The 15,333-nt window shown below is 27.5% G+C and overlaps 1 protein-coding gene and 1 long non-coding RNA gene across 2 annotated transcripts in view; both read right to left on the reverse strand.

Moving 5' to 3' along the window:
• Positions 1-6,709: 6,709 nt before the first annotated feature.
• Positions 6,710-15,333, reverse strand: part of LOC140054912 (G-protein coupled receptor GRL101-like) — a 31,110-nt gene continuing 22,486 nt past the window's right edge. The window contains exons 2-4 of the mRNA XM_072100035.1: positions 9,209-9,283; positions 8,523-8,594; positions 6,710-8,089 (exon numbers count right to left, since the gene is read on the reverse strand). Of these exons, the coding sequence (XP_071956136.1) occupies positions 7,075-7,974 (900 nt within the window). The 5' untranslated portion in view covers positions 7,975-8,089; positions 8,523-8,594; positions 9,209-9,283 and the 3' untranslated portion in view covers positions 6,710-7,074. The remainder of the gene's footprint in view (positions 8,090-8,522; positions 8,595-9,208; positions 9,284-15,333) is intronic.
• LOC140055272 (uncharacterized) lies at positions 10,889-11,916 on the reverse strand. Its single transcript, XR_011846648.1, has 3 exons — positions 11,899-11,916; positions 11,381-11,452; positions 10,889-10,949 (listed from the first exon to the last, which is right to left on the reverse strand). It is a non-coding gene; the product is annotated as an uncharacterized lncRNA (long non-coding RNA).

Here is a 15,333-nt window from a genome sequence, read left to right on the forward strand (position 1 = left end):
CAACGAGAACAAGGTAATACAGCCAATATAACAATACAATACAGTAGTATGATTCCTCTCAAGATGAACATCTTCTTCAATCGTAATCAATTTAATAAACTTTACTTCTGCGAGTCCACTCAGTATATGAACAATATACTTTGTTACTATCTTTATTTACCTGTATTTATTAAACTTTTTTTAAAATATTAAACATTTAGATACCGTCACCGGATGCATTAATAAAATTATGAGTTGTTAATATTTTATAATATTTTTTTATCCATGTGAGCACAAGATTTTTAAAACACATGGACCCAGAATTGTTGAAAAGTGCTAAGTTTGATTAAAGAGAATACATTTTGTAGGTATAATCTAGACTGGGTGCTAAGCGAATAACAAACAAATGGGAGAAGGTGGTATCTGAAAAGTTAGAAATAGATGGTACGCTCGCTTCGCTCGCGTACCATCTAGGTCGTGCCCACAGATGGTTCTCGAATACACTGTAATTTCAGGGTAAAAAATCTGGCGATTTCAAATGCACGTACCGCAGGACTATAATACATTGTCGTTTACAGAAACGAATAAGTAGACACAATGATTTATGTAGTCAACCAAAATTAGCACCCTGGGAATTACTTCCGAAAGAGAAACTTACCACAAAATGAGTCCAAATTGTTTATTCATTTAAAGAAACCCAATTAGGGTTGAGGGATGGGAAAGAGGATAGGTACAAAGAGGAACAATTTTTAAATATATTCTTTATCCACGTCAGTAACGAAATATTGTTTTCATTTTTTATAGGCCTATAAATAATATACCACTAACGGTGACTAAATATAGTAAAACATTTGCGATTTAATAATTTGTTAAAACTGTCACTGTCATAGTCGATTGAAATAGTAAAGTACATGTAACAATACACCACTACGACGTTTATATTTTTTGTAATTATTAATTAATGCAAACGTTGAGAAGCAACTGTCAGTAATAAAGTTTATTTGTATATTACGTGTGTATATATCTAACAGTAGAGCCTACCCATAATCACACTAATAAAGTTTATTTGTATATATTTTTTTACATCTAACAGTATTCACAGTAAGAAATGTTTGTATATATTTTTTTACATCTAACAGTATTCACAGTAAGAAATGTTCGATTCAAATGACGACCAAAAATGGTTAATATGTATTTGCAGTACTGTATTGTCAAAGTATTGCAAGTTTATTCTCCAAGGGCTCATAAATTTACCTACTTGTGTTAAACCAAACTGGCAGACTGAGAGATTGGAATGTTCCATTCATCGCAAATCAATACATTTGTAAAAACGTAAATTAAATCTATCAAAATATTATTTTTTAAAGAAAATCGGCCTGTCTTCAACATTATGATGCTGTACTCGAGCAGTTCAACCGGTTTTCAGCTATTAAAAACAATTATCGTAGGAGGAGATAGGAAAATACGAAGCGTCCTCGTATTATTGTGTGCGGGTATTTTTCAAGTTGGACATCCATTAGACAGTGTATACCACGATCGGAAAACACCCCTATTTGGGGCAAATCGTTGAACCTAAATTCGTTTTAATCGTCAATAACTAATTATCTAACTCAATTTAATTAGTAAACAGGGTTACATCAGGTGGTTAAAATCAGTACCGAAAGTATGAACCAACTTTATATACCATCGAGTAAAAATTCTAGAAATAAACCGCGTTTTATCGAATTTTGCCCTTACGTAAATTTATATAACTAGATGGCACGCTCGCTTCGCTCGCGTACCATCTAGGTCGTGCCCACAGATGGTTCTCGAATACACAGTATTTCCAGCGAGAAAAAAATGGAGATATCAAATGTACGTACCGCAGGACTATAATACATTGTCGTTTACAGAAACGAATAAATATACACAATGATTTATGTAGTCAACCAAAATTAGCACCCTGGGAATTACTTCCGAGAGAGAAACAAAATGAGTCAAATTTTTTTATTTGGACTCATTTAAACAAACCCAATTTGTGTTTTGTATGTAACATTAAGGGTTGAGGGATGGGGGAAGAATATAGGTACAAAGAGGAAACATTTTAAAATATATTCTTATCCACTCAGTAACGAAATATTGTTTTTAATGTTTTATAGGCCTATAAATAATATACCACTAAATACAGTAAAACATTTACGATTTAATACGGTACTTTGTTAAAACTCTCACTGTCATAGTCGATTGAAATAGTAAAGTACATGTAACGATACACCACTACGACGTTTATATATTTTTAAATTATTAATTAATACAAACGTTGAGAAGCAACTGTCAGTAATAACGTTTATTTATTTGTATATTATATGTTTATAATCTAACAGCAGGGCCTACCCACACTCACAGTAATAAAGATTATTTGTATATATTTTTATATTACATCTAACAGTACCAACACTCACAGTAAGAAATTTGCGATTCAAATTGCGATCAAAAGTGGTTAATACCTTAACAGTATTGTACAGCATTGCAATACTATTTATGTTTATTCTCCAAGGGGGCCCATAAATCTAAATCTATACCTCTATGGTTAAACCAAATAATTTGGAATGTTTATTTGTATATTATATGTTTATAATCTAACAGTAGGGCCTACCCACACTCACAGTAATAAAGTTTATTTGTATATATTTTTATATTACATCTAACAGTACCAACACTCACAGTAAGAAATTTGCGATTCAAATTGCGATCAAAAGTGGTTAATACCTTAACAGTATTGTACAGCATTGCAATACTATTTATTTTTGTGGATTTTTACTTTTATGTTAAACCAAGACAACGAAAAGGAATAAAATTACCTTCGTGACGTTTCGCCGACAATCTGTCAGCTGCTTCAGACTAATGCCTGGGTTGGAATACTATTTATGTTTATTCTCCAAGGGGGCCCATAAATCTAAATATATACCTGTATGGTTAAACCAAATAATTTGGAATGTTCCATTCATCACAAATCAATACATTTGTAAAAACGTATATTAAATGTATCAAAATAGTATTTTTTAAAGAAAATCGGCCTGTCTTCAACATTATGATGCTGTACTCGAACTGTTCAACCGGTTTTCAGCTATTAAAAACAATTATCGTAGGAGGAGATAGGAAAATGCGAAGCCTCCTCGCATTTTTGTGGCGGGTATTTTTCAAGATGGACATCCATTAGACAGTGTATACCACGATCGGAAAACACCCCTATTTGGGGCAAATCGTTGAACCTAAATTCGTTTTAATCGTCAATAACTAATTATCTAACTTAATTTAATTAGTAAACAGGGTTACATCAGGTGGTTAAAATCAGTACCGAAAGTACGAACCAACTTTATATACCATCGAGTAAAAATTCTAGAAGTAAGGCGCGATTTACCGAATTTTGCCCTTACGTAAATTTATATATAGAAGATTCCTAATACTGTATAGAGGTCGTTATATTATTGCACATTTTGATTCATATCTATATAAAACAAGCTTATGACGATTATTTTTCATGTTTTTCTTTTAATTAAAGTAAAAATTATTTTGTTTCAGTTTTAGGTAAAATAGGGAAGTAGTTAAAAGTAAAGAATACTGATTGGTAAGCAGGAGCTGAAATTAACAGAAAAAAAATTACAGGTGTAAATCAGTGTAAGAAATAAAGTTGACGCAGGTATAACAATCACATGTGTATTTCTAATATAGATGTAGGTGTTATTATGAATTACGCATATAACATAATGAATTTGATGAAGTATTGATCGTTGTAATCAAAGTTAAAAATACGCAGGTGGAACGCCATTGCCACGTCAGCCAATCAACGACTGACAACGGTAAATGAAGATTCAGCCAATAAAATTTAAGCAGAAACATGTTAATTTTTTAGTGAAATGTGTTATGGTCATTATCAAAGCCATTTTGCTATGTGCATAATTGATAACAATGCACTAACATTATTTTCATATGTCACAACTTTAAATCGATATATTGAATTCAAATTGTTCGTCTTTTCGATGCTACAGATTTGAGATTTTGTTTTGAAAATTCCCAGATTTGTGTACTATTAGTTAGTTTAAAATGTAAATATCTTTTCAACTACATTATTTTCTTTATATTTCTTACGAGCTTTCCTATGTTAATCTTTTATAGGTGATGATATTCCGATCCTGTTGGAAATAAGTCCTTGTGTACTTTGATATCTTGGCTTAACCACCCCCTCCCCCGGATATACGCTGTGTTGACGTTTACAAGAAAAATGATAACTTTACTGTTATGTTCATAACCCTTTACCGGTACGCCTTTCTTGTTTTGTTTTTCAATTCCTGGCTGCTTGATACTCTTAAAAAATTAATTTTCTGCTATACGTTTATACATTTATAGCTTGTCTCCCTCTAATTAAAGACCGATATACGCGATTTAATAAGTACTATTAAAGATGTAATTGTCCGCCTATATTTTTTTCAAAATGTTTGGTTGAATATGCCATCCTAATTTCACATAATAGTTATCCATTTTTACCAAAAATTGGATCGAAAAAAAAAATTATTTATCCGAAAAAACTGTAATTTAAAGCAAACATAGTCAGCCAATGGATTTTTGGTTGTATAGGCTATAACCATTTTTTTGTCATTTCATAAGTGAAAACATTGTTTTTTCCTCTTTTTTTTTCTACTGAAGTGATTAACTTTATTAAAACTACAAAATAATTAAAAGTCTTATTTAAGTAATCTTCATTTTTCATGTTTTTGGGGACAATACATATTTAATAGTAAAGGATTATTTAAACACTGTTTTATGTTTGTACCGTATAACCTCATAATATGTAATAGTTTATTTCATCTGTTTTGTTTTACTATCAAATGTTATTTCGTTCGGACCCCATAATTGATGCATGGCTTACACAGTTCTCATTATATAACTTACAAATTTATCCAAAGATTGTTTTATCTTTGTTTAAAGTTTGTTTTGTTGACGTTTTATATATTATTATAATTTTAATAAGGAGTTTTTTTATATAAGGAGTTATAGTTAACTCCTTGTTACTATCCTGTTTCTTATTGTATATTATCATCCTTTCCTTCTCCTACGTTTTTGTATCTCGAGTATCTCTAAAACGTGTACACATAACATTTCATAATTTTGTCAACATTTGAACATTTACATTTGTATATTGTATATCTTATATTGATGATATGCAGCAGAAACTTCCAATAGTTAGGCTAATGTTGCCCATTAAGTTGTAAGGTTGATCGTGAAAATCAAAACGATAATGAATATTATCACTAGCGTTCTGATTTTTACCAGCTTATAGCAACCCATTCATGGAATGATAAAGAAATCTATCTGTACGGCGACTGTAGAATAAACCCGAGATATGCCTTACTTCTTACTACTTTTTAGACGATAAAAGATTAGAATATTTTGTATAGTAAAGAGTTATACAATGCATACTGTACGTTTTATTTTTAATAAATTGTGCAATTTGCGGTATTTACCATTATTATCAATATTGCCAGCCACGTTTTACATATTCAATATTGATCTTGACCTACCCACCAAAGTTATCGATCACTCTGCTAATAATATCATGAAACAAACTAAAATTACATTCACACGAATATTTTATTTTACGGAAGGGAAGACGGCGTCGTTATTATTTACCAAAACGGTATCGTCTTCCGTTCCGTGAAGTATAATGTAAGCGGTATCCGGATAAATAACTAAGCCTGTGTCCTATGATTTAAGTGAGCATACGATCGTTGGTAAAAGTTACTGCAAGCTGTATGTTAAAGCAACACTAAGAAGACAGAAAACATCTTAATATACTGTGTGGAGCAAGCTGTGTGTGTCATTTGGCGGAGCAACCTCACGATAAAGAAATATTGTATGTATAGTTTTTTGGCGAACTGTGTTGTGTTGTTTTTGTTTGAAAACTCAAATTATAACACAATGCCCTCTTCTTTATTTTCTTAATGCTGCTTTTAATAGCAATACAAATATTAATGACAATCAAGTAAGAACATAATATAAATAATGGAATAACAGAATAATACTGTATATCGGAAGTTTGATTAAATACTCCTTAAGTTGTTCGCATTTAAGTTTGATACTCCTTAAGTTACTTTTAAAATTCCTTAATCTTACAAAAGTAGTACGTCAAAACATTCCCAAGCAAAATGAATCAATTCCTTCTTCTTTAAATCTACTAAATCGTCAAATAATTAATAATATTACAAAAATTGTCGAATTGTTTAAATCTACCTAAATCTTCACATTATTTTACGTAACGGAAAATTTCAGTAAATCGAGCCTTAACTTCTTAAGTCTTTACTCAATGGTACATTGCATACTTCAGAACCAATTTTTACCAATTTAAAACAACTTTGTCAAAAAGTATTCGTTTTTGTGCACAAATTTTCAAACAAATAAAGATTCACAAACTCACTTATAATGTATACAAAATACAATTAAACTTAAATCGATGAAATTCAACACATTGTGATCAGATATTCAAAATAATTAATCATTATTAAGAATGTATGTTTAAGTTTTTAGCTTAAATTTAATTCACGTTTTATCACATTGTTCTTTTCATACCTATCTAACATACAATCATCACCATATCTGGTTAAATTTAAATTGTCTTAGTACAGTATAAGTAAAGTGTTAAATAAAATTGATTTAGAAACAATGAAATAAAATTTGATACTTCCATAATATTATTTACTTGTCATATGCGTATTTAAACGTTAAGCAAATAAATATCGTTTTTACAGATGTCAAACAACTTGATAGGTTAACTCGAGAAATTAAAAGCCATTAAATAATTTATCAAGTGTATTGTTATAAACCAGTGAACGTATATAGGACTGATAAAATCCTAAGATATAAACGAACAGTGTTTGAAAATTTTAACTTAACGTTCTGTATAATATTTGAAATAGATTACAATAAATTTAAACCATTGTTATAAAATATATAATACATTTAAATCCCAAAGCGGGTGCTAAAGATTACATGAATACGATAAATGAACATTTAATAGGCAAAAACAAGACCAAAGTGTAGAGTTTGCACAATACAATTAAATTACAATGTATTAAGTGGAATCTGTACAACTGCCGGTTGACGCACTTTGCACTTAAACATATATACAATTGTGTAAAGATAAGGATTGACTGAGGAGTTGATGGGGATGATGAATGTCGCCGCCCAAGCATATATGTCATCAGGAATTGTCATCCAACCCATCTCAGAACCAATTGCCATTACTATAATCGGACCCCAGCAACAGAAATCTGTGAAAACTATTAAGCCTAGTTTCCTCACCATTTTCAACTGTTCTTTCCTCATCTGTCGTCTATTGACAGTGGCCCCCGATCTCTTAACCGATAAGAAGATTACGAGGTAGCTCACTGTTATTACAATGAACCCGATTCCGTTAAATACAACAAACATGGCGACTGCATACTCCCAGCCTTGCCAATGACTTTTTGTCAGAGGTAGTGCGAGGCACACACTCTCTTTGCCATAGTAATTATCCCCAAAATATGAAATATCTGTTATTGGAAGAAAACTCAGCACAATCCAGAAAAGCCATGCGAAGCCGATAATGATTCGACATTTTGTACGATTGAGGCGTTTCGTACTAAATGGATTAACAATGTTAATAGCTCGATCCACACTCAGCAGCATCAGTGTAAACACTGAGCATTGCCCAGAGAGTGTAGAAATTGCCCCGGCAAAGCTGCAAAGGAAACTGCTCTTCCAATCCCTTGCAACTTTGGCATACCGTCCACGATAGTGTACATCCACACTCGCAATGATGATTAAGTAGACAGCCATTAGCAAGTCAGACACGGCAAGATTAGTAATGAGTGTGGTTTGAACCTTATTTACATTGTTACCTGAATCATTATCCTTTTTAAACTTTCGTGATATGATGACAATCAAATTTCCAATGACTGATGACACCCCAATGATCATCATCAATACACGGAGAACTTCGCTTTTTAGTAAGTCTTCACAAGAAGCAAATGCATCAACGGGTTCGCAGACATCAATGACACCAACAAGGCAACAGAGACGAGAAAAATCCGATTTCCTATGAGAGAGTAAAGTAAACTTGTCAAATGAATTTGAATAGTTATTTTTTTCGGAGGCCCAAATTGTTACTCTTCGATCCCTAAAATAATGAGTAAAGGTTTAGAATAGTCGAAGATTAATTGTGAAAGTACATTTTTATGATACTTTCGGATAAATAAGAATAATAAAATACTATCTGTTTATAAGCATAATAACACATCGAATATCATGATTGTAACATAGCCGAATTAACTATTAATTTTAATATATCTATTTAAATTGAACATAATTAAAACATTTACCACATTCAAATTATCAAATGTAACTTACTTAACTAAAACACCGACATATTTAACATTCAATAAAATTATTTACTGTTCATATAGCAATAAGAATAAAACAGTAGCTGCATAAGTTTGTATGAGAATCTCTCATACTTTTATCATACTTACAATTCTTTTAAATTGTTCAGTTCTTCAAAAGTTCTATCTCTGTAATTCTGTAAGTTGTTCCCTTGTAACCATCTATAGGATAACATATTAGAAATAAATTAAGAATAGGCTAATACATTTTGAAAATAGTAAAGTTTTAAAACTATGGTTTATGTATGCTTTTCTTGAAGAAAATACATGAACTATGTATATTTTAACTGTTATGAATCCTCTTTATCTTTATCTTTGAATTTGGTCTGTATATTTTTGTATTGTTTTTAAGAGGGCCTCTTCAAGTCAGCTGTACTGCTGTAGTACTGTTAGAGCTACCCTTGTAAAACAAATTTGAATGAATAAATAAATATATTAATATTTTATTTATCTGTACATAACACTATTCTAAATTCAAGACCCCTGATGAAAACAAAATACACTTTCTTTGTTTACTTGTTTGCGAAGTTTTCCATTCAAATTCAGTGGTTGAATACATCCTTTGTGTTCGAAGTTCTTATTATTATTGTATGTTTTTACGTTACGTTTTGTACTGTAATGCCTATAGCACTGATACATATAACTATTCAAATGCAAAGCTTCCTCACATTTTGACATTGAATCGTACAGCAAAAACTTTATTTTTTATTTTATTTGTTTACAGCAATAACTCCTTTACGGCTTCACAAGTGTGTTATAAAATCATGTTAACTTACAAATGTGAAAGTGATGAAGCAAAAGAAGAAAATGCACCTGGTTCTATGGTAGTTATAGCGTTTTCCTGTAAATACCTGTTAAGATAACCAATATGTATTATTATATATCTTGTTTTTCACATTACATTAAGTACAGTACAGATACAAGTATTATTGTATTACAAATTGCATAATATTCAATACTCTCATATACATTAATTCCTTGTCTATTCTGGGTATTTTTTTTTTAATAAGGGGACAAAAAGTTCACTTTTTTATTGAATCTCATCAAATAATTGTTTGTTAATTATTGTTTGTTAATCTTAATATTAAATTGATTTTTTTTACAACAATTGATAACACAGTGATTAGTAGACTGGTTATAATACAACAAATATAAATTAGACTGGATCATAATAATAGAAAGTAGTTCTGTTTCTGGGATGTACGTTTATTATCTACATGTAAATGCTGATGGCCTGGGTATACTTTAATAAGGCTTAAATATATGTTTTATTTTGTTATTCTCATAAACACAATTTTTATAGGAAATCATAACAATTTGTTATCATCTTTATGTATTTAATAATATAGTTATTTAATTTACCTAAATAATGACCAATACACAATTATTAATATCTTTAAACAATGAATAATTTAATGAAAATTGTTAATACTGTATGTGATTTTTTTTTTAAATACTGTGTTTGTTGATCAAATTATGAATGATAAACTGCATTATATTCATTGTTATGAATTATTTCATTTGTTTTCTTTTTAAGTAAATTAAAACAAATAAATTAATTTTAGAAAAATACTTACAGTTTTGTCAGTGCTGTCAATCTTTCAAATACATTGGCTGACAATGTACTTATTTGGTTATAACCCAAATGCCTTCAAAGTGAAAACAATGTACAGTAACAATTACAATATTCAAGCTGTTCGATATGTCAACTTTTATTTTCAATATACATTTTTTAAATATTTGTATAGTCTTTCAGTCAATGATAGGGACATTATCTACATAGTAAATGCTGATGAGTATACTTTAATTAGGCAAACATAAACTATAATGGTTAAATAATGTTAATGCATAATATTCAGTATTATAAATTATTTTATTATTTATTTCAAAAACAAATTTAACGAAGGAATTAATATGAGTCAAAATACTTACAGTAATGTCAGTGCTGTCAATCCATCAAATACATTGGCTGGCAATGTACTTATTTGGTTACGGTTCAAATACCTTCAAAGTAAAAGAAAGATACAGTAACAATTACAATAGTCAAGTTGTTTGAAATGTCAACTTTTATTTTAGATATATATTTTTGAATTATTTGTATAGTCTTTCAGTTAATGATAGGGACATTATCTACATAGTAAATGCTGATGAGTATTCTTTAATTAGGCAAAAATTAACTGTTAAAATGACAATGTTTTATTCTCATTATCACAAATTCTATAGAAAATTCTAAATATTTATTATCATCCTAATGTATTTAACATTTTATGTATTTAATTAAATCTCTAATGATCAATGAACAATTATAGATAATCTTTAAAAAATGAATAATTTATTAATAATGGTTAAATAATGTTACTGCATAATATTCAGTATTATAAATTATTTTATTATTTATCTAAAAACAAATTAAACGAAGGAATTAATATGAGTCACAATACTTACAGTTCTCTTAGTGCTGTCAATCTATCAAATACATTGGCTGGCAATGTACTTATTTGGGTACGGTTCAAATACCTTCAAAATAAAAGAAAGATACAGTAACAATTACAATATTCAAGCTGTTTGATATGTCAACTTTTATTTTAGATATACATTTTTGAATTATTTGTATAGTCTTTCAGTTAATGATAGGGACATTATCTACATAGTAAATGCTGATGAGTATTCTTTAATTAGGCAAAAATTAACTGTTAAAATGATAATGTGTTATTCTCATTATCACAAATTCTATAGAAAATTCTAAATATTTATTATCATCCTAATGTATTTAACATTTTATGTATTTAATTAAATCTCTAATGATCAATGATCTTTAAAAAATGAATAATTTATTAATAATGGTTAAATAATGTTACTGCATAATATTCAGTATTATAAATTATTTTATTAATTATTTATTTAAAAACAAATTAAACGAAGGAATTAATATGAGTCAAAATACTTACAGTTTTCTCAGTGCTGTCAATCTATCAAAAACATTGGCTGGCAATGTACTTATTTTGTTAGCATTCAAAGTCCTTCAAAGTAAAAACAATGTACAGTAACAATTACAATATTTAAGCTTTTTGATATGTCAACTTTTATTTTCGAAATACATTTTGAATTATTTTAATAGTCTTTCAGTCAATAATAGGGACATTATCTACACAGTAAATGCTGATGAGTATTCTTTAATTAGGCAAAAAGTAACTGTTAAAATAATAATGTGTTATTCTCATTATCACAAATTCTATAGAAGATTCTAAATATTTATTATCATCTTAATGTATTTATCATTTATATGTATTTAGTTAAATCTCTTTAAATAATGACCAATGAAAAATTATTGATAATCTTTAAAAAATGAATAATTTATTAATAATGGTTAAATAATGTTACTGCATAATATTCAGTATTATAAATTATTTTATTATTTATTTAAAAACAAATTAAACGAAGGAATTAATATGAGCAAAATACTTACAGGATTGTCAGTACTGTCAATCTATCAAATACATTTGCAGGCAATGTACTTATTTTGTTCCAGCCCAAACTCCTTCAAAGTAAAAGAAAGATACAGTAACAATTACAATATTCAAGTTGTTTGACATGTCAACTTTTATTTTTCTTATACATTTTGAATTATTTTTTATTGTCTTTCAGTCAATGATAAGGACATTATCTACATAGTAAATGCTGATGAGTATTCTTTAATTAAGCAAAAAGTAACTGTTAAAATAATAATGTGTTATTCTCATTATCACAAATTCTATAGCAAATTCTAAATATTTATTATCATCTTAATGTATTTATCATTTTTATGTATTTAATTAAATCTCTTTAGATAATGATCAATGAACAATTATTGATAATCTTTAAAAAATGATTAATTTATTAATAATGGTTAAATAATGTCACTGTATAATATTCAGTATTATAAATAATTTTATTATTTATTTAAAAACAAATTAAACGAAGGAATTAATATGAGAAAAATACTTACAGTCCTGTCAGTGCTGTCAATCTATCAAATACATTGGCTGGCAATGTTCTTATTCTGTTACCATGCAAATACCTTCAAAGTAAAAACAATGTACAGTATCAATTACAATATTCAAGTTGTTTGATATGTCAACTTTTATTTTCGATATACATTTTTGAATTATTTGTATAGTCTTTCAGTCAATGATAGGGACATTATCTACATAGTAAATGCTGATGAGTATTCTTTATTTAGGCAAAAATTAACTGTTAAAATAATAATGTGTTATTCTCATTATCACAAATTCTATAGCAAATTCGAAATATTTATTATCATCCTAATGTATTTATCATTTAAATGTATTTAATTAAATCTCTTTAAAAAATGACCACTCAAACCCCTTCAAAATAAAAGAAAGGTGCAGTAACAAGTACAATGTTTGATATTCTATTCATACACAATGAACTGTAAAAATTACAATAATATTCAAGCTGTTCGATATGTCAACTTTTTCTTTTTTTATACATTTTTAATTATTTTTATTGTCTTTCAGTCAATGATAGGGACATTATCTACATAGTAAATGCTGATAAGTATTCTTTAATTAGTCAAAAATTAACTGTTAAAATAATAATGTGTTATTCTCATTATCACAAATTCTATAGCAAATTCTAAATATGTATTATCATCTTAATGTATTTATCATTTTTATGTATTTAATTAAATCTCTTTAGATAATGATCAATGAACAATTATTGATAATCTTTAAAAAAATGATTAATTTATTAATAATGGTTAAATAATGTTACTGTATAATATTCAGTATTATAAATAATTTTATTATTTATTTAAAAACAAATTAAACGAAGGAATTAATATGAGAAAAATACTTACAGTAATGTCAGTGCTGTCAATCTATCAAAAACATTGGCTGGCAATGTACTTATTTGGTTAAAGTCCAAATACCTTCAAAGTAAAAAATAATGTACAGTATCAATTACAATATTCAAGTTGTTTGATATGTCAACTTTTATTTTCGATATACATTTTTGAATTATTTGTATAGTCTTTCAGTCAATGATAGGGACATTATCTACATAGTAAATGCTGATGAGTATTCTTTATTTAGGCAAAAATTAACTGTTAAAATAATAATGTGTTATTCTCATTATCACAAATTCTATAGCAAATTCGAAATATTTATTATCATCCTAATGTATTTATCATTTAAATGTATTTAGTTAAATCTCTTTAAATAATGACCAATGAACAATTATTGATAATCTTTAAAAAATGAATAATTTATCAATAATGGTTAAATAATGTTACTGCATAATATTCAGTATTATAAATTATTTTATTATTTATTTAAAAACAAATTAAACGAAGGAATTAATATGAGTCAAAATACTTACAGATGTGTCAGTGCGGTCAATCTATCAAATACATTGGCTGGCAATGTACGTATTTGGTTGCTGAACAAATACCTTCAAAGTAAAAGAAAGATACAGTAACAATTACAATATTCAAGCTGTTTGAAATGTCAACTTTTATTTTTCTTATACATTTTGAATTATTTTATAGTCTTTCAGTCAATGATAGGGACATTATCTACATAGTAAATGCTGATGAGTATACATTAATTAGGCAAAAATTAACTGTTAAAATAATAATGTGTTATTCTCATTATCACAAATTCTATAGCAAATTCTAAATATTTATTATCATCCTAATGTATTTAACATTTTATGTATTTAATTAAATCTCTAATGATCAATGATCTTTAAAAAATGAATAATTTATTAATAATGGTTAAATAATGTTACTGCATAATATTCAGTATTATAAATTATTTTATTAATTATTTATTTAAAAACAAATTAAACGAAGGAATTAATATGAGTCAAAATACTTACAGTTTTCTCAGTGCTGTCAATCTATCAAAAACATTGGCTGGCAATGTACTTATTTTGTTAGCATTCAAAGTCCTTCAAAGTAAAAACAATGTACAGTAACAATTACAATATTTAAGCTTTTTGATATGTCAACTTTTATTTTCGAAATACATTTTGAATTATTTTAATAGTCTTTCAGTCAATAATAGGGACATTATCTACACAGTAAATGCTGATGAGTATTCTTTAATTAGGCAAAAAGTAACTGTTAAAATAATAATGTGTTATTCTCATTATCACAAATTCTATAGAAGATTCTAAATATTTATTATCATCTTAATGTATTTATCATTTATATGTATTTAGTTAAATCTCTTTAAATAATGACCAATGAAAAATTATTGATAATCTTTAAAAAATGAATAATTTATTAATAATGGTTAAATAATGTTACTGCATAATATTCAGTATTATAAATTATTTTATTATTTATTTAAAAACAAATTAAACGAAGGAATTAATATGAGCAAAATACTTACAGGATTGTCAGTACTGTCAATCTATCAAATACATTTGCAGGCAATGTACTTATTTTGTTCCAGCCCAAACTCCTTCAAAGTAAAAGAAAGATACAGTAACAATTACAATATTCAAGTTGTTTGACATGTCAACTTTTATTTTTCTTATACATTTTGAATTATTTTTTATTGTCTTTCAGTCAATGATAAGGACATTATCTACATAGTAAATGCTGATGAGTATTCTTTAATTAAGCAAAAAGTAACTGTTAAAATAATAATGTGTTATTCTCATTATCACAAATTCTATAGCAAATTCTAAATATTTATTATCATCTTAATGTATTTATCATTTTTATGTATTTAATTAAATCTCTTTAGATAATGATCAATGAACAATTATTGATAATCTTTAAAAAAATGATTAATTTATTAATAATGGTTAAATAATGTCACTGTATAATATTCAGTATTATAAATAATTTTATTATTTATTTAAAAACAAATTAAACGAAGGAATTAAT

The sequence above is a fragment of the Antedon mediterranea genome, chromosome 7 (assembly GCF_964355755.1).
Source record: "Antedon mediterranea chromosome 7, ecAntMedi1.1, whole genome shotgun sequence".
Lineage (NCBI taxonomy): Eukaryota > Metazoa > Echinodermata > Crinoidea > Comatulida > Antedonidae > Antedon > Antedon mediterranea.